General features: G+C 39.4%; 1 protein-coding gene across 1 annotated transcript in view; it reads right to left on the bottom strand.

The window, feature by feature from the left end:
• The window catches only part of SOS2 (SOS Ras/Rho guanine nucleotide exchange factor 2), a 96,099-nt gene that overhangs the window by 40,268 nt on the left and 34,930 nt on the right, over positions 1 to 20,901 (bottom strand). The window contains exons 7-10 of the mRNA XM_050954592.1: positions 19,641 to 19,751; positions 17,005 to 17,103; positions 4,248 to 4,375; positions 2,907 to 3,562 (exon numbers count right to left, since the gene is read on the bottom strand). Of these exons, the coding sequence (XP_050810549.1) occupies positions 2,907 to 3,562; positions 4,248 to 4,375; positions 17,005 to 17,103; positions 19,641 to 19,751 (994 nt within the window). The remainder of the gene's footprint in view (positions 1 to 2,906; positions 3,563 to 4,247; positions 4,376 to 17,004; positions 17,104 to 19,640; positions 19,752 to 20,901) is intronic.

Here is a 20,901-nt window from a genome sequence, read left to right as displayed (position 1 = left end):
TGGTTGCCAAGCAACAGAAATGCACCCTCTGCTTCTAATCCTAACCACTAACTAATATTTGAAACATGGGCTTTTCTTATTTCCATATAGCAGAGTTTTAAAGTAATGTTAAATATAAAGTAATACAAAATTCCTTGTTACCAAATTAATACATTTGGCAATTAATATATTTTTTAATAATTTATGTTACAAGTTTTAAATAAGGTAATAATTTGTTTATTCAAATGTTTAATCCTTTTTATTTTTTTTATTGTGTTTGCCTTATTTTGTATGGTTATGAACAGAATTCTGGGGCCAGTTGTTTTTAATTGTAAGTTTGTCCTGTATGTCATGTGTCACGTGACTATTTTTTATTTGTTGTTGTTGTTGTTGCAACAAAAGTCAATTTTTAAAAAGGATATAAAATTATATGTATATGTGGTACTACACTATTTTAAGATCATTGTTGGGGTATAATTACAGTATTATTAGCACCAATTTTTTGTGCAAAGTTCAAAAAGGTTTCAGTTACAAATATATGTACGTATATTTCTGCCTCAACAAATAATGCAATTGCAAACAAAAAGAATTCTCTTTTTGAAAACAGTTATGTTTAAGTATTTTTTATTGTTATTCAAAGAAAAAAGGTAAGGGGAAACCTCAACATTAAGGTAAAGAGAATATTAACAAAATGTCAATTTCTTGTTTGGGCTTTTCATAAACTTGTTTGTACTTTTAAATATAGCTATAAGAATGTGATAGCAAAAAATGTATTCATAAAGCTAACAATTTAATCATAAAGCTAACCAAACAACGTCAACAGGTCTACACGTTTCTAACAGGTTTCCACTTTTGGCTCCCAAACACAACAAAACATCATCAAAGTTTAATACCCTCAAAAAATTTTCATGAACTTGTATTTAAAATTTATTTTGGGTTAATTTTATAGCTGATTTAATTTTACATGCTTTTCTTTTGTTATGTTATGTTAATGGGAAGCAATGGTGGCTAAAGTTTGTGCTTCTAAACAGCTAGCAAGAGTGAAGTTGGTATCGCAAGCAAATTAACTCTGAAAAGCTTGTTAAAATTATGTTACTAACTCTTTTGCTGAAACAAAGTGTTCAGCAAGGGAAAGCAATACACCTTCGCATGGAAGATTGTGAGTGAGCATTTATTTTAGCTGTTAAGCATTACGTTTACCATGAAATATTAGTAATGCATCTCAAATGGAAATGAATGTCTATGTAATAATTGCAAAAAGTATAGCTTGTGTTATAAAAGACTCAGTCCCTATTACATTGTGCTTATTACACTGTAAACAAACTAAGTTAAACTGTGTATTAAGTTTGGGTTATTGAAAACAAAAACAAAAAAGGAAAAACCAAAACTTTAATATGTTAACAAAAGTTGTTTAAGTTGCATCCCACAGACCAAAGACACCAGAAAATATCACACCCTGAAGATACCAGTTGATATCTGTATACAGTGAAGAAACTTCCAAGCATCAAGAAAAGAAAAGTGAAGTGTTTTACAAGAGACTGGTCAAATATACTTCTACCCACCATATATGGACAATTAAGTTAACAATCAGCTATTGTTAACACATGCACTGGAGTGACAGATGGACTGACACATGCACTGGAGTGACAGATGGACTATACTTCAGGACTTCTGTCACAGACTATTTGGACTTTGTTCTTGTAAAAAAAATTTTTTTTTTAATTTAAAACAAAACAAAACAAAAAAACCCTGGCCCAAAGGAGGAGTATTATTGAGGCAAGAAAGCTGACATGGAGTTACTAGAGACTCTGGAGAAGGAAAACTCAGGTTGCATTGTGCTGCAACCTGCTGCTGGAAGATGTACCAAGCAGCACAGCCTTATGACAAGGTTCAGGCAGATTAAGGACACAGGAATTTTAACATGTCATCAACATTAAATACTGCTTTACTTGTCCACTTCTAAGATGTGTCACTCAACAAGATCCAATTCACAGTTAATTCTAGCTGTAAAAAACAGGGGTGAGTTTTGAAGGCTTACTATTTGAATTCTGTACCAATCGTTGCTGAAAAAAATCGGAGTATTCAGTAACATTTAAAAAGTTGCTAGAATGTGAACACCTAATCAGAACCTACAATCAAAGCTGACAGTCTTATAAAACAGAAAACTAAGTATAAATATCTGAAAAACGTTACAAAAATCCTACCAATATCAAGTTTTTAACTTCCATTGCATTTTCTCTTAATTTCTTTCATTCATCCCTTAACTGAAGTGTTACTAAAGTTACCTAATAAGCTAACGTGCTCTTTTTCTGCATGCATTCCAAGAGGGGTTTTTTAACATCTCGTTCCTCTGAAGCGTTATGGATGGCCACAGCTGGAGTTGGGACATGGGGTGGGCCAGGGCTCTGAGATGGCATCAACCATTGTCTCTCTCAGGTGCTTGGCTGGCTGGTTCTTGCTCACAGTCAGGAAGGATAGGCAGGTCAGTTTGGAAGTGTTTCTGGGGGTTTGTCACATTCCTCTGCAGCATGTGGGTGTGGCTCACTTGCGAGGATTATCGGGGTATATCTCATAGTCATTTACCTGCCACTGTGGGGGCCTCAAGCACTGATGCACCTCAGTCCCTCCTGTTCTCTGCCTCTGGCACATAACAGTCCACTCTCCTGTGAGCTGTAATACTTGGGTCTCATTTTGGTTGTTGGGTTTAGTGTGCTTGTGGCCCGTCATATACAGGAAGTCACACTGTATGATCTAGTGATCCCTCCTGGCCCTAAACTATGACACACATCTTGACTTTACACAGCTATTCAGTGGGAAAGCAAGCAAGAGACAAAAGATTAATCTTATTGGCTATCCAAACATTACTTAAAGAATTAGTAAGATATTACAAAATGTGTCAAATATAGAAAAAATAAAATAAAGCATACCTGCATACATATGGTATGTTAGCCTTTCAATTAGTTTCACTACAGTTCCTCCTTTGATGATCGGGATTCCGTTCCTACTTTGCAGATTATCCTCAAAAACAATGTTTTCCTCAGAATCTTCCACTACGAAACGATACACATTTGGGCTGGGCAGCCTCAGTGGCTGTTCATTTTCTTCTTGCAGTAACACTGAGTCAAGCATTCGATCCAGTGTACTGCGATACTGAAGGGAAATCAGAGCTGCCATCCAATTGTTCTTCTCTTCAGCAGACTTGGCAGCAAACACTATGCTGTTTTCATCTTTAGACGCTAGCTCAAAAGCATGTTTGTATTCACAAGTGTCATCTTTGTCAATGATCTGCATTTTCCTCATGATAATTTTTTCCTTAAGTCTGTATTCTGTATTGCTGTAACCTGGAAGCCGCGATTGTCCATGATTAGTTTTACAGCTGATCAGTAAACCATCAAAGAGAAATATGTGACGTTCATGTTTGGCTCCTATCCTTGTCAGCACACCTTCCATTATGAATTCATTGCAGCACTGGCCAATATCTTTGCCTTCCCAACCATCAATATTTTTCTGGATCTCATTCATTTTTTTGATGGCCAGGTGCTTGCTTCTTACTTGGCGGTTGTAGAAACGACAAATTGTCTCCCTAGAAACAAACCGTTTTATCTAGTTAGCTTCTTCCGTATTAATTGCCGCAGAGATTGAAAAAAACACCACTAAATTTAACACCGTGTGCTATTTTTTTTCCCCCAACCCAAATAATCATGCTTAACCACAAACGTATAAAGGACAGTGAATTGCCAAGGAAAGACTACATGTATGTCTTCTCTAGCAACATTAACGTGGCTGTGTAGTCGTGGCATCGGCTCTGGGAGAGCTCTCTCCCAGTGCTGTAAAAAAAAAAAAACCCCCAAAAAACAAAAAAACACAACCCGCCCCACAAGGGGAGTAGTCACCAGCGCTAGGAATGCGGCTCCTGGTGCTGGTGCATAGTCTACACTGCCACATTACAGCGCTGAAACTTGCAGTGCTCAGGGGGGTGTTTTTTCACATCCCTGAGCGAGAAAGTTGCAGCGCTGTAAAGTAGCAGTGTAGAAAAGGCTTTAAACTATTCACGAATGGGGTATGGAGGGTTGCAAGTGAATACTCTTGGAAAGGCAACAGATTGAAGTCTGCTAGCTTTGATGTTTGGCATGTGCAAGTGTCAAACAAAACATGCTGCTTTTTTACACAAGTCAACCAAGGGGGAAATAGGGAAACACTGCCACCTCCAGATATCTTCCTTCTAACTTACTTTGGGGTACAAGAGGCTTCCCTGATTGTATTCTTACCAAGGCCGCCGTCTAGGTGAATATTTATTGTAAATGCGCTCCATGCTGCATTGGAGATTTAAAAGAGCAGTAATGGCTTGTTTCAAGCACTCCCTGTCTTCTTCATCTTCACTGCATTCCTGCAATTGCTACAATGACAAAACAAATCCATTTCTGTCCAACTTAACAGGTTTTCTTTAGAGATATATACAGACAAAAACAAATATATTCAAAAACACTCAGTGTTCACCTGACTTTGATCCCACTGAAGTCAATAACCAATGCTGAGTGATTTTGCAAATCTCACCCATAAGACCACCAATGCCTGTCAAAGTAGTTACTAAAATGAAAACACATCTACCAGATACCCTGAAAAATAATAGCTTTTGACTGAGAGAGTGAGCTTGTGCGTGAAAGGGAAAGATTCTGAGATAAAGAAAGATTTCCTCATCCTATACTGGAGAACCTTACTGTGAGTTGTCAAAAAACCCTACAGGATATTTTTCTTTAAATCCTTTCACTTACATTGTTCTGTTTCATAATGATCATTGGCCTTTGAAGTTAGAGGTGTTCACTAGTCTAGAGGCTTGGAACAGTCCTGAAGCTGTATATCAGTACTACATCAATGACACACTTTTTTAGTAGTTTAATAGTGTTTCAATTAACTATGCAGTGTAGTTGTAGCCATGCTGGTTCCAGGACATTAGAGACAAGGTGGGTGAGGTAATATCTTGTATTGGACCAACTTCTGTTGGCGAGAGACACAAGCTTTTGAGCAGCATAGAGCTCTTCTTCAGGTCTGGGAAAGGTACTTGGAGCCACAGCTGAATGCAAGGTGGAATAGATTATTTAGCATAAGTACAGTTTTCAGAGTAGCAGCCGTGTTAGTCTGTAACCACAAAAAGAACAGGAGTATTTGTGGCACCTTAGAGACTAACAAATTTATTTGAGGATAAGCTTTTGTGGGCTGTAGCTCATGAAAGCTTATGCTCAAATAAATTTGTTAGTCTCTAAGGTGCCACAAATACTCCTGTTCTTTTAGCATAAGTAGTTAGCACATATTCTAAGGAATCATTCCAGGTAAAGTGGCCCATTAACACCTCTGCAGTCATAGGGAGGAAAGACAGGGAAGAAGAAAGCAGCTGAGGAAGGGTTATTAGGCTATGTCTACACTACAGCCTAAGTCGGCAAAACTTATGTCGCTCAGGGGATATTCCACCCCCTGAGCAACGTGAATTACATCAATATAACCTGTAGTGTGTACAGCGCTAAGTTGGTGAGACAGCTTTTGCCGTTTGCAGAGATGTTTTTTTATGCCAACGCAACTGGAGAGCTCTCTCCTGTCAGCATAGAGCATCTTCACCACACAAACTACAGCAGCGCCGCTAAAGCACTGTATGCATAGACATGCCTTTAGTGGGTTACAAATTGTTGTAATAACTACAACCAAGTCCAGCAGATGGGTAAGAGCAAAGGTCAACTTCGTATACCATTCTCTCTAATAGCAAAGATGAAGTTTGAAATTCCAAATTTAAAACTAGCAACAAATGATCAACTCCAATGATAATGTTTACTTCACTTCCTAGGGAAAACAAGATTTTTCCTTCTCCACTATGCAGGAACGCACCGATTTACAAAAATCTAATTAGCTTTCATAGTCGATATTCATCAGAACATAACCTGGAGAGGGAAGTAAACAAAGTGAGCGGGGATACCCTTGCGGCCCCAAGATTTGATCCAAGGAGGAATAGTGGAGTAGAAACCAGAGTAACGGGTGATGCTGGTGGCAGACAGTTTGTGCACGACGGGGGAAAGAATGTCACTGACGCCAAACGCCGAAAATTAAAAGGTTTGTACACTAATGCGAGGAGCCTAGGTAACAAGATGGAGGAACTGGAGTTACTCGTACAGGAAGTGAAGCCGGATATTATAGGGATTACCGAAACCTGGTGGAATAGTAGTCATGACTGGAGCACGGGTATTGAAGGCTATGTGCTGTTCAGAAAAGACAGGAAGAAAGGCAAAGGTGGGGGAGTAGCCTTGTACATCAATGATGAAATTAAATGTAGCGAAATAAGATGCGATGGAATGGATAAGACGGAGTCCGTCTGGGCAAAAATCATGCTGGGTAAAAAAGCAACTAGAGCTTCCCCTGAGATAGTGCTTGGGGTGTGCTACAGACCGCCGGGATCGGATTGGGATATGGATAGAGACCTCTTTAATGTCTTTAATGAAGTAAACACAAAGGGGAAATGTGTGATTATGGCGGACTTCAACTTCCCGGATATAGACTGGAGGACGAGTACTTGCACGAATAATAGGGGTCAGATTTTTCTGGATGTGATAGCGGATGAATTTCTTCATCAAGTAGTTGAAGCACCTACGAGAGGGGATGCCATTTTAGACTTGGTGTTGGTGAGCAGTGAGGACCTCGTAGAAGAAATGGTGGTAGGGGACAACCTTGGTTCGAGTGATCATGAGCTGATTCAGTTCAAACTAGATGGAAGGATAAACAAATGTAGATCTGCGATTAGGGTTTTTGACTTCTCGAGGGCTAATTTTAAAGAGTTAAGGAAATTAGTTAGGGAAGTGGATTGGACGGAGGAATTAGTGGATTTAAATGTGGAGGAGGCCTGGAATTACTTTAAGTCACAGCTGCGGAGACTGTCGGAAGCCTGCATCCCGAGAAAGGGGAAAAGAACCATGGGCAGGAGTTGCAGGCCAAACTGGATGAGCAAGCAACTCAGAGAGGGGATTAGACAAAAGCAGAAAGCTTACAGGGAGTGGAAGGAAGGCAGGATCAGTAAAGAAAGCTACCTTGCTGAGGTCAGAACATGTAGGGATAAAGTGAGGAAGGCTAAAAGCCGCATTGAACTGGAACTTGCAAAGGGAATCAAAACCAATAGTAAAAGGTTCTACAGCCACATAAATAAGAAGAAAACAAAGAAAGAAGAAGTGGGGCCGCTATACACTGAGGATGGAATGGAGGTTAAGGATAACCTAGGCATGGCCCAACATCTAAACAGGTACTTTGCCTCGGTTTTTAATAAGACTAGTGAGGAACCTTGCGATGATGGAGGGATGATAAACGGGAATGTGGATATGGAAGTGGATATTACTGCAACTGAGGTAGAGGCCGTACTTGAACAGCTCGATGGGTCGAAGTCGGAGGGCCCGGACAATCTCCACCCGAGGATATTAAAGGAACTGGCGCGTGAAATTGCGAGCCCGTTAGCGAGAATTTTTAAGCAATCGATAATCTCGGGTGTTGTGCCGTATGACTGGAGGATTGCTAATGTAGTTCCTATTTTTAAGAAAGGGAAAAAGAGTGATCCGGGTAATTATAGGCCTGTTAGCTTGACGTCTGTAGTATGTAAGGTCTTGGAAAAAATTTTAAGGGAGAAAGTAGTTAAGGACATAGAGGTCAATGGTAATTGGGACGAATTGCAACACGGATTTACTAAAGGTAGATCGTGCCAAACCAATCTGATCTCCTTCTTTGAGAAGGTGACGGATTACTTAGATAAAGGAAATGCGGTAGATATAATTTACCTAGATTTCAGTAAGGCGTTCGACACGGTTCCGCACGGGGAGCTGTTAGTTAAATTGGAAAAGCTGGGAGTGAATATGAAAGTTGTAAGGTGGATAAGGAACTGGTTCAAGGGGAGACTCCAGAGGGTCGTATTGAAAGGTGAACTGTTGGACTGGAAGGAGGTCACCAGTGGAGTCCCTCAAGGATCGGTTTTGGGACCGATCTTATTTAACCTTTTTATTACTGACCTTGGCACAAAGAGCGGGAATGTGCTAATAAAGTTTGCGGATGACACCAAGCTGGGGGTATTGCTAACACGGAGAAGGACAGGGATACTATTCAAGAAGATCTGAACCACCTTGTAAACTGGAGTAATAGAAATAGGATGAAATACAATAGTGAAAAGTGCAAGGTCATGCATTTAGGAATTAATAATAAGAATTTTGGATATACGTTGGGGGCGTATCAGTTGGAAGCGACGGAGGAAGAGAAGGACCTTGGGGTACTGGTTGATAGCAGGATGACTATGCGTCGCCAATGTGATACGGCTGTTAAAAAAGCAAATGCGATTTTGGGATGCATCAGGCGGGGTATTTCCTGCAAGGATAAGGATGTGTTAGTACCGTTGTATACGGCGTTGGTGAGACCCCATCTGGAATACTGTGTGCAGTTCTGGTGTCCCATGTTCAAGAAGGATGAATTCAAACTGGAACAGGTTCAGAGACGGGCTACGAGGATGATCCGAGGAATGGAAAAACTGCCTTATGAAAGGAGACTCAAAGAGCTTGGCTTGTTTAGCCTGGCCAAAAGAAGGCTGAGGGGGGGATATGCTCGCCCTATATAAATATATCAAGGGGGTTAACGTTAGGGAGGGAGAGGAATTATTTAAGTTTAGTGCTAATGTAGCCACGAGGACGAATGGGTATAAACTGGATATTAGGAAGTTTAGACTTGAAATTAGACGAAGGTTTCTGACCATTAGGGGAGTGAAGTTCTGGAATAGCCTTCCGAGGGAAGTAGTAGGGGCAAAAGACTTTCCTGGCTTTAAGACAAAGCTTGATAAGTATATGGAGGGGATGTTATGATAGGATCGTTAATTTGGGCAATTGATCTTGAATTACCACCAGACAGGTCTGCTCAATGGTCTGCGGGGAGATGTTGCATGCGATGGGTACTGAGTTGCTGCGGAGAACTCCTTCTTGGGTGCTGGCTGGTGACTCTTGCCCACATGCTCAGGGTTTAGCTGATCGCCATATTTGGGGTCGGGAAGGAATTTTCCTCCAGGGCGGATTGGCAGGTGCCCTGGAGGTTTTTCGCCTTCCCCTGCAGCGTGGGGCACGGGTCGCTTGCTGGTGGTGTCTCTGCAGCTTGAGGTCTTCAAACCATTTTTGAGGATTTCAATAACTCGGTCCTGGGATAGGGGTTGTATAAAATTGGATGGGTGGGGTTCTGTGGCCTGCCTTGTGCAGGAGGTCAGACTAGATGATCAGATTGGTCCCTTCTGACCTATGAGTCTATCTCAACACTTATTTGTAAGAAAAAAGGGGTTACAGAAAACTTCACATTCTTTAAGTTAATGGTTCATAAAATATTAACAGCATTAGATTATCATGAGTAACTGAACAGTCTATATGATTTTAACTGTAAATTCCCCTTGTAAGTTAAGATTGCATGAAAAACTTAGTAGACAAGAAAATTCAGGCACACTGGTCTACAGGCCAAAATCAAGCCAATTTGCCACCCGCTATGGGCTAACTCATGTTTGCCCTATGTATTTTAAGAGGAATCTTACCCACAATCACTCAGTATAGCAGCAGCCGCCTTTTTCTTTCCCAGTATGCTCTCTCAGCAAGAATATTTAGCTGGCTCTAAAAGTAATTGAGATAACAGGACTGACCAGATGGGCCCTCTCCCTTTATGTGATTCAAAGTACTACCACTATATTTTCCAGACGGCCAAACATTCCCCAGTCTGTATATCATGGAAATCAAAGAACTTTTATATCTGAGAATTTGTGAGGATTACGCATGCTGAGAAGAGTATAGGGAAGAGAAAATAAGGCACTTGCCATGGTGACTAACCCCTCTTTTCCACTTCATAAGCAGAAACTCTAAAACAGCAAAGGGAAAATGACACGAGGTTTATGAAGTCCTAAAGCACGCAAGTAGCTAAGGATTGTGACAATATAATGATTCTTCTCCTCAGAGTCCCTAGGAGCATTTCTTCCAAACTCTTTCCAAAATGAGAGACCATCGCTGGCATACACTGATAAAAAGGTTGTATTTAGCTTAGTGAAACAGCTCCAGAAAATAGTCTAAAATTGTAGCTAGTGGACATTACATGGCATCTATTTTCATTTTGTGTAAAGATATACAGAAATCTCTCCCATTTCTGGTTTCTAACATATTGAGTTTTCCGAATCCATTTCAGGCAACTTGTTCTGGCAAACTTTACTCTCTCAAGTTCTTGCCCTTTACAGCCAAGCTTTCCGACTAAATCAACATAGGAGTGCAATTTATTTGCTATTCACAGGATAAGAAAAGAGAAACAAGTTTTTGGCAGAGATGTGACAGAATATTAATACTGGTAAACTGACAATCACGACAGTTTTGTCAACTTCTTTAATCTTTTCTGAAGGAAATGACCGACAACAGGAATAAAGGGCATTAGAGTTCTTCTGACCACTGATAAACACAACTATTGGTTGTGAAGAATTGAACTGTGGTATTTAGTTCCTTCCTTCTCTCTGGTATTCTAAAATGGATGATCTTGTGTGGATCTAATCTCTTGGAACACGCTCTAAAACTGTGCAAATGTCCCTTTGTAATTGTAGAATGAATTCAATTAATTATATTTCTGCTTTTGGTCTCATGTCTTGGCACCTGAACATACTTTGGAGACAATGTTTGCAGAGTACAGTTGTTGTAGTTCTTGACAAAATGTTAAGACACTCTTCCTTATTGATGTAACAGAATGCCAAAAGAGAGTACTATAATAATATTATCTTATTGTGCTGACACACTTTTCTGTTGTCTTATGCTATGTTAGACGAACTAATGTGCTGGGCACAGATTTACTAAAGGAGTCAACCAACCAGTGGTGGTCAAGGACAAGACAACATTTATCTCCTAAGGCTGTCCATCACAAGATCATTATGCAATTTTGCACTAATTAGTATTCTGTTCAGGACAGGTCAGAGACTGGATTAGCTGTGGCATTTTGTGATTATACCCTCAAACTACAGAGCATGAAAACACACCATGCTCAACATAAGAAAAATGTTGTATAATGTAGTGAGTAGGTATATTTTTTTTCATATATATTTCTCACTGGTGATTACAAAAGATAAGGTGCTGAGAGTCTATAAAATGCTGCTGTTCATTCTCTATACCTGCTTCTAATGATTAAACAATAGTAAAAGGGAAAAAAGACAGAATTTGATATCTGTTGGGTTGTTTGGCAGCTATGTAACACGCCATTCTATGCAAGAGATCTCGGAAGTGAGTGGATTTGAAGATAAATATCAACAAAAAGATAATTAATAATCTGTCTATATATATGGAGATATACCTCTCTCATAGAACTGGAAGGAATCCCGAAAAATCATTGAGTCCAGCCCCCTGCCTTCACTAGCAGGACCAAGTACTGATTTTGCCCCAGATCCCTAAGCGGCCCCGTCTAGGACTGAACTCGCAAGCCAATGCTCAAACCACTGAGCTATCCCTCTCCCTCCTGTCCTCAGTCACAGTTTAAAAGGGTGGAGAATATGATAGTTCATTAATAAAGGAAAGTCTCCATGGATTCGACGCTGAGGTCGCATTCCTTCCTTACTTGAATGGCACAACAGTCTGAATCTGTTTGGCAGCTTGTCTAGGGTTTAGATAAATTCTTTTAGTTCCTTGAAATAGATTTATAAAGCTGGTCTGGAAATCTGATAAACAGTATTTTTATAGCAGATATCTTTGAAGCAAGACAGAGGTTATGATCTCCTTGAATTTGTGATCATCAAGGAACTCAATCTAATGTGCATTTGATATTAGAGTTTTTCGATAATTACAAAGTTAATCACCGTATTTTGAACTGCAGAATATTCTAAGATTTATAACTAGTTGCAGAATTCCTATGCAGACTATACTTGGCTACCTATGTTTCTCAGCATTACTGCAAGATCAAACCCCTTTATTATCAATATTCCTTCTCTCAGAACCTCTGTGACAAGCCTGTAATATCCTTTGAGGGAAGTCCTGAGTGGAGTGGCTGTACAGGTGGGCTTGTGCATAACTGTGCAGGGATCTGTAGCTTAAAGAATGCAGTAGCCCAAAACCTCTGTGTGAAAATGGAGCACATGGAAATACAAACATTGCTATTCTAGTCCACAGGCTGAAACATCAACCACAGACAGGCTTCCCTGCAGTCCTTAGATCTGCCAGGGAACATGTGTAGATTTATATCCCAGTGCAGAGTTCACTGCACACAGGATCACACCAAAACAGAACCACAGCAATGGCTTATCTAGTACAATGACCAGTACCAGATACTTTAGAATAAGATGTAAAATTCCTATTACAGGAAATTATGTACTAATATGCCACAGGGGAAGTTATCTCCGCACCTCAGAACGGCTATATTGGGTCAGACCAATGGTCCATCTAGCCTAGTATCCTGTCTTTCAACAGTGGCTAATGCCAGGTGCTTCAGAGGGAATTAACAGAACAGATAATCATCAAGTGATCCATCCTGTCACCCATTCCCAGCCTCTGACAGAGTATATGACACTTCAAAGCATGGCTTTGCATCCCTGTCCATCGTGGCTAATAGCCATTGATGGACCTATCCTTCATGAACTTATCCAGTTCTTTTTTGAATCCTGTTATAGTCTTGACAAAGAGTTCCACAGGTTGACTGTGCGTTGTGTGAAGAAATACTTCCTCGTTTGTTTTAAACCTGCTGTGTATTAATTTCAGTTGGTGACCTAGTTCTTGTGTTATGAGTAAACAATACTTGCTTATTTACTTTCTTCACACTAGTCATGATTTTACAGACCTCTATCATATCCCCCCCCTTAGTCATCTTTTTTTACAAGCTGAACAATCCCAGTCTTATTAATCTCTCCTCATATGGCAGCCGTTCCATACCTCTAATCATTTTTCTTGCCCTTCTCTAAACCCTTTTCCAATTCCAATATATCTTTTTTGAGATGGAGCGACCAGATCTGCACACAGATGAAAGGATAAAGAGGAGTGTCTGACTGACCTTCTCTGGAGCATTTATTGTTGTATATACCATTATTCAGTTGCTTTTTTTATTTATCTTCTCCTCTTGAGGTTAAGTAGTCCTAATTTTTTTAACCTCTCTTCATGCCTTCAGAAACACGAAACCTCTCTTTCATGCCTCTAAGAGTTCTGCTGTACTTGTCTAGACTGTTTCCATTTCTGCTACATTCTTTCTGAGATGAAGTTACTAAAGCATTCAAGGAGAAGGAATACCAACAACTTATGTAATGGCATTAATATATTGTAAGTATTGTTCTCTGTAGCTTTCTGAATATACACCAACATTGGGGATTTTTTAAAAATCACTGAGCAGAAGATTTCACAATGTAATAAGAAGTGCAAATTTTAACCTGAAAATATTCATTGTCACCATTAAAGATGCAACATTTCCCAGAAGAACGACCATACTGGGTCAGACTAAAGGTCCATCCAGCCCAGTATCCTGTCTTCCGACAGTGGCCAATGTCAGGTGCTTCACAGAGAATGAACAGAACAAGTAACCATCAAGTGATCCACCCCGTCGCCCTTTCCCAGCTTCTGGCAAACAGAGGCTAGGGACACCATCCCTGCCCATCCTGGCTAATAGCCATTGATGGACCTATCCTCCATGAATTTATCTAGTTCTTTTTTGAACATTCCCAATATGTAGTATACAATGGTATTCAAGATTTCAGTGTTTCCCTCTGTATACTTAAAAGGACAAATAACTGGGTAATTGCTGATTTTTTTAGTGGCAATCGCTGTAGCTGAGCTAGAACACTGCCCCAAAGCCTTGTACTCCGTTCATCTTTGCATGTAAATCAAAATACATCTCACTTAGTAAAAATGCTTTGGATTTTTCCTATTATCAAGAATAAATTTGCCCAAGTATTGCCCATGTATCATCTTGAGGCTTCACCTATTTTTAAGTTATAACTTAAACAAGATCATTTTATGCAAACTTAAAAAAAATACAGCAAAATATTTCTGCAGTTATTTACAAGCTTCTACACTTAAAGGTAAAAAACAAAGTTAATGATACCCAACAGTCTGTTCTTCCATTCATGCAGAGGCTGTGTGTATGTAGTTCTCACTAGCATTAACAGGAGTTATTGGTGTGCTGAAAGTCTCTACAGACAAAAAGTCTCTTATGAGAGTAGAAAGACAAGACCAAACTTACCTAGTAAAGATTTATGTACCTTTTCTGTTTTGCATTTTGTAATATAAATAGCAACAAGTCTTCTAGAACAAGATCTAGCAAGTTTGTAAATAAAGCATGTATAATCCTCAATTGCACAGAACACCAAAGTGAAAACACCACACTAAATTAAACACTAGATCCTGTAGCTGAAAACTGTCTAAACACTGTAAGGTCCTAATCTTGCAAAGATTTATGTTTGTACTTAACCTTATGCACTGTGAGTACGTCCATTGACTTCAGTGAGACTACTCAATGCATAATTTTATGCACATGCTTAAGTCTTTGCAGGATTGGAGCCTAAGATTTCATATTTCAACTAAATACTAAGATATAGCCTATTCATAATTTTTTTTTTTAAGGCAGCAAGGGAACATTAAGATAATCAGTTTTACCTCCTGCATCACAGGGCCACTAAACTGGTTCAGGTATTCACATTTTAAAGAAAAGTACTTCCAAAAATGTCAGAGAATTATCACATTTAAAAATGCATTTTGCTGTGGGAAAGAGAACAACTATCAATGATTAAGTTCTTCCTAGGGTTATTCTTCTTTGAAACAAACACTGTACTTACACATCTATTAGTACTGACCCTATACCAAGGGCTGGCAAAAAGACCCACAAAAGTATAGCCAATTAATGCTAGTGGTATGAAGACTTATGTTTTCTGAACTAAAACAAGTCAGGCTACTCCAAGAATCAAAAATGATATGTATTTTGTTTATCTTTTAAGTCTCACTCAAATAAAATTATTAACTTCATGAAGGCATTCAAAGTGTACTATAATTAAGGCAATTTACATCTTCTAACCACAACAAAGCCCAGGTGCTTGGAACAAAAATTTAGATGTTCAAAAATGTTGTTTCAAAACTTAGTAACAGTAGAAATATTTTCACAGATTAAAAATACAAGGAAACCACTTAGATTTAAACATACTACAGGCTGTTGGCAATCCAAACATTATAGCCCTGTGCTAAGGAGACTCCAAGTAAAACCCATTATGTTTTCGTTATCTAACGTTGACTGAACTGCAAAAAGTAAACAGCATAAAGAATGAAAATTAAACTAGCATTTAAAAATGTTCATCTTATGCATTAACAGAATTAAATACTTGAAAAACCCAATATTGTTAACCTGAGTTTCCATTCAGTTTTTTCACTGCTAAGTAGATTTTAACTTGTCTGAGTGCTACAATGTGATACAAGTTTTAGGTTGCAAAGTTTGGTATTTCTTCCCACACATATCAGGTACATCCTTGGAACTGTACGCAACGACCAGCTAGCAATATAGAACTGAAAGGCTGTATTAGTTGCATGACAATACAAACTGACCGTACACTAAGGCAAGCCCCACACCATTGCAATATGCACACAATACATTTTAGGTAATGTAATCTTTTTAATTGTGAGCTTAATTAAAAAATTCTTAGCACTCATGCAATAATAAAATTTAAGAAATAACCCAAAGTCACTTCATTCATTTAAATGAATGATTGATTAAACTATAAAGATTTCACTTGTTCATGAATGTGTTACAAATCTATTTCTTAGCAACATGTCTACTACCCCAGAGATGGGCAAACATTTTTGGCACACGGTCTACAATGATTAAAAATCTCTGAGGCTACAAGTGTCCCAAGATCACTCCCTATAGCCAAGATACTGCATTGTCCTTAGTCACATTTCTGTTCTTTGTTTATTCATTTATAATGCTTATCTCATACTCCCAACAAGAGTTGTATTTCTGCTTTTTGATGGACCCTCTATCCTGCCTGGGTCCCTATCTCCATTAACTCAAATCAGAAGCAAACAAATACACACAAATGGAGGTATGCGGAAATGTTGTTATACTATTTATCAGGTGCTATGAAGAGGGTTACCTGCAAAAACATTTACTGTGGTGTGGACTACCTTGCCAGGGCACATAAGAAGCACTAGATACAGAGGTAATCTTTGATCATACTCGCAGATTATTTTTTGTATAGTTTATGTCTCTATTTCCCAACACGTAGAATTATTTATAAATCCACATCAGTTCCCAAACTATGCAGTCTTGCTCTTGGTAACAAAGCTATTGAAAACAAAATGTTACAGGAATATAATTTAACTACCAACTAAATCAGGATTCCACAAATCCTTGTGAATGACCTCACTTTTTAAGGTACAAAATATTAAAGCCTCTCCAACATTTTTTTTTTAAAGGAGTGTTGTGGATGTACTCTTCTTCTATCCTCATTATGGAGAAAATGTGCCATGCTTTCAAAGATTCTACTTTATTTCTCAGCTTTGTCTACTTGGAACCCAAAGCAACTACTGAATAGTCAAAATAGATTACTCTGATTTTGCTGAGTGTGAAATACAAGTTTTCCAAAAATAGTAAGATAGATTTGCTTGCCTTGAGCTGAGAGGCCTGGACATTGAGTTGAACCATCTTTTACTGAATTAGTAAAATGTATGAAATAAATGTAAATGAAGAATTAAAAGCAATTCACACTGTAAAATTAATGAAAATCTCATTTACATGCCAATTCAATTTAATAAAAAATAGACCTCACATGCCACAGCACACAAGCAATAATCGAAGATTTATGGAAGCTTTGAGAACTGGAGAAGTTTGAATTTTGCATGATTTAATATTAATAACATATTGTAACAGTTTACTTACTAATCATGCAATCACTACTGTTAAAATTATCCTTAACTATATTCACATCCTAGCTTCATGCACAGTAAATAAAAATTAATTTCCTAAACTAAAATTACTCATACTTTAAATGAAACTGCACTACTGTCTTACCTGCAATAATTCAAAGTAGTGCAAACAATGATAAACTGGGATCAGCATAAGCCGTGGAAGAACATACTGTACAGCTTCTTTAAAACCTTCAGCAATAGACTGAAAAGAAAAAAAAGTGGCATTATTACCACATATAAGCCCAAAAATGGAGGGAAGAAGTTGAGAGGTTTTTCCAGAGTTTTATTAATTTGTGAGAAATGTAGATATAGTGAATCTTTAGAAGAGCTTGAATGAGTAAGGTGTGGTGAGATGGTGAGCCAGGAGGCAGAGTGCATTGCAAATACTGGAAGCACAATTTTTAAAAGCAGGACAGATCAGAGGGTAGTGCACACATGCTCCCAGTTTGCTACTAAAAATTCACCCATTGCTTGCAAGATACAGCATCCTCAACTGCCTCAGTGAGAATCTGCAGTGGCAACCTCATAAAATAGGCAACTTATCAGTTTCACTGTGATTACCTCTATTTTCACCAGAAATAGCAAATCAACATACAATGTGCTGCAACAAGCTAACTAGAAAATTTACAAACAGCTCTCAGGTCACACAAAGCCATGTGGACCTTTATCCTTAACAGACTGCATACTTCAGCACTATCTTCAGTATCAGCCACAAAGCTTAAGTTTTTCCACGATCAAGATTTCCATTGCATTAACCAAATATTCCTCAGGAAAGCCTGTCACCTGGTTTTAATATCTACACAAAAAACTAGTTATGCATTTCCTTTTCTTATTAATTAGCACTAGCTCAAAAAGCCAAAAATTAAAAACATGCAGAATTCTATAGTGAAACCATATTCATGACTAAGCAGACATATCCTAAAGCACACAGTTGTGTCTGGGAAGATAGGGTATTAAGGCATAAAGCTTGAAAAACATTATGATCAGTCAGATATGCTCAAACCCACTTCTTTAATGGATATTTTACTATAAGTAACAGAAGGAATTTCAAATTCCTGCAGAATTTGGTGCTGGAATACAGTGAAAACTTAAAGACTTGGGACCCAGAGACAATCTGACCAAAAGGTACCCCACAAGAAATTCAAGTACTCCACCTCCTACCATCCTGCAAAAGGGTTTGTGGGACTCACATCTCTCTGCTCTCAATGCTACCTCCTGCTCTCCAGATCTCAAAGTGCACTGTGTCTTTCCCTCCAAATCCTTGCTAGATCCATAGGCCCAGATATTTAAATTCTGCCTTAATCTACCCCTCTGACATGCCACAGAATCAGGAGATCTTATTAAATACACGGGATAATACTATTCGTAATAACTTTGGGATTCACGTATTTATTTAATCAACAAAAATTATTTTAAAACTGTTTTGCATTTTGATCAGTTAACTAACACAGTAACTCAGAAGGCAAGAGAAGGAGAAAGAATTTGCAAGGGATCCTGGGAAAGGAACAACTTCTTGAAGTATGGATCAGAAAAAAAGCTGAGAGAAATCACAGACACACCTTAAAATTAAGTAACTATGGAACAGATTTATTTATCCAATGTTTTCCTTTCTGGAAATGATCTGTCAGTCTAAGACATCTAGACTGGACCTCTCTTACTGCAATTGCCAGAGGCAGCTCATGGTTGTCCATGGGACTTGAAGGCTTGGCCATATCTCTTCTGCCTTTACTCCAATTTGACGGAGACAAAATGCTAAGGAACATCCCAAACACAGTCCAACTCTTAGTATTGGAGGGGCAGGGGGGGAGAGAGAGAGTCAAGAGAGGATGCCAGCTTCCTTCCCAAGTGACTCAGTATTCACCTGAGTATCTGAGATAAGGCTCCAGAGCTTTTCCCTATAAAGGTGGATCAGCCATGGGTGGTGATTTTTGTTGTTGTTTGGTTGGTTTTTTTTTTTTTTTTGGGGGGGGGGGGGAAGGGGTTTACTGCACTGACCGACCAAGGAATCATCAGTTGCAGGATGATGGTCTTGTTTACTGAGTCCCAAAAGGTGAAGAGGACTGACTCACCCTTGAAGAGATGTCTCGGGAGGAGTCTCAGCTGGCACGATGGGACATAAAGACCCTAACAAGCTGTCCAAACTGAGTCCTTGCCCAAGCAGGGTCTGTGGGATAGGAGCAACTGTGGCAGAGCTCTCCCTCTGTGGCTCCTCTGAGTCTCCTTCCAGATGAAGAACTCTTAGCCATTTGCAGGTACTGTTTAGCAGGATCTGCCATGCTGGGGGGGGAAGGGGAAAATAAACAAGGGAAGGAGCTCAGTGGGTGGTCCTGTTAAGGAATGGATCCCTGAAAAAAGTCAACCATTGGATGAAGGACAAGGTGTATGTGGTGCAGGGGGGGGAGAGAGAGAGAGAGAGAGAGAACACATTGTTCACTGATTTGATATTAAAAATGGGGGTGGCAATGGAAATGGCAGGAATGCCAAGTCACCACTTTGCTGGAGGCAAAGACTCTAGTACAAGGGCTGAAGGGAAGTGACCAAGAACAACCGACGTGTCTGAGCTGCCTCCAGTATTTGCAAAAAGAGAGGCACAGCCCAAATACCTTAATCTGAGGAGAAATCATGATCCAGGATCCCACTAGGATTTCCCCCAACCCCAAAGACTGATTGGAAACAGGAAATATGGGCTGAATCTCAAAAAAGAAATGTCGTATTTCTTGAATGAGATTTCATACTTACCTGAAAATGTAGCGCAACAGCTGGTTTAGCCATCAAGTTATTAAAATGCTCATGAAACCGTGGAGAAAGAATATCCTGGGACAAAGTTTCATATGGATCAAAGGCTTGTTCCTAAAGAAAGGAGGAAATAATTATGTATATACAGAAAAAGGATGCAGGACATCTTTTTTGCTCAGCTGTACGATTTGCTTATTGAGATCTGATGTGTTAATGTGATTTTTCAAGAAAGTTTCAGCTCACTCAAAAATAATATAACTCAGTATATCCCATAATTCATTAATGTACATTTTAATACATGAACAAACCTGTTGTGAGCATTGCTCAGCATCACCATATTTGTCATTAACACTAATGTTAATGAAATGGTGGTAGCCAAGAGGCAAATTCTTACTTACAGTCCAATAGTGATCCCATCACCAAGAAGTCATGTTTTGAAAAGGCTTCACTAACACATATGAAAACAATGATTACCCCCACAGTAACTTTGGTGTGGTGTGGATCCCACCTCAGGTGCTCATGCGCCTCACACGCTGCAAGACCTGATTTCCTAGCAAATTTCATGTACGGAAGATCAGCCCAAAGGGCTTGGAGCTCTCTCACTCTCCTGGCCAAGGTGCTTGCAGCTAGGAAGACTGTCTTCAGAAAGAGTCTTCTTTTGAGTCCGAGTCTCGACAGGATGACACAGTTCTGGGGCAGGAGCCATCTCTTTGACCAGTGGATAAATATACATCACATCCTTGAGGAGCTTCACTGCTGGGCGAGAGAAGATGGACAAATGTACAGGCAGATGACAAACTGAGATCAGAATGGGATGGACCTTAGTGGAGCTGAACAAAAGATCAGTGTTTCAGATACAGCAAGTAGTCAAGGATCTGTGGTACCTGCATAGGAGCAAAGCCTTGTTAGGCTACCAAGATCAAGAACCTCTTCCAAGTTGACAATTAAGTCATCCTGGTTGTCGTCTTTGGTTGTTGTCCAGCCATTCTGAGATCAGAGAGGTACATCTCTCCTGGTTGTTCTCTTTCTACTCTGTAACCACATCTCCTGGAGGTGCCTAGGGCAGTCCCAGGCTGTAGTACTTAGCCAACCAACATCCAGGCTGTCAGGTGCAGAGACTTTAGGTCCGGATGACCTATCTGGCCGTGGTGCTATAAAATCAGGTCCAGGCACTATAGGAGCCGGTTCAATGGCTGAATGGACATCTATAGCAAGTCTGTCAACCAAAACTGTTGGGGCCAATGTGGTGCTATGAGAATCATCG

This window comes from Gopherus flavomarginatus, chromosome 5 (genome assembly GCF_025201925.1).
Source record: "Gopherus flavomarginatus isolate rGopFla2 chromosome 5, rGopFla2.mat.asm, whole genome shotgun sequence".
Classification (NCBI taxonomy): Eukaryota; Metazoa; Chordata; order Testudines; family Testudinidae; genus Gopherus; species Gopherus flavomarginatus.
The sequence above is the reverse complement of the archived record's forward strand: the minus strand, read 5'-3'. Positions and strand labels throughout refer to the sequence as shown.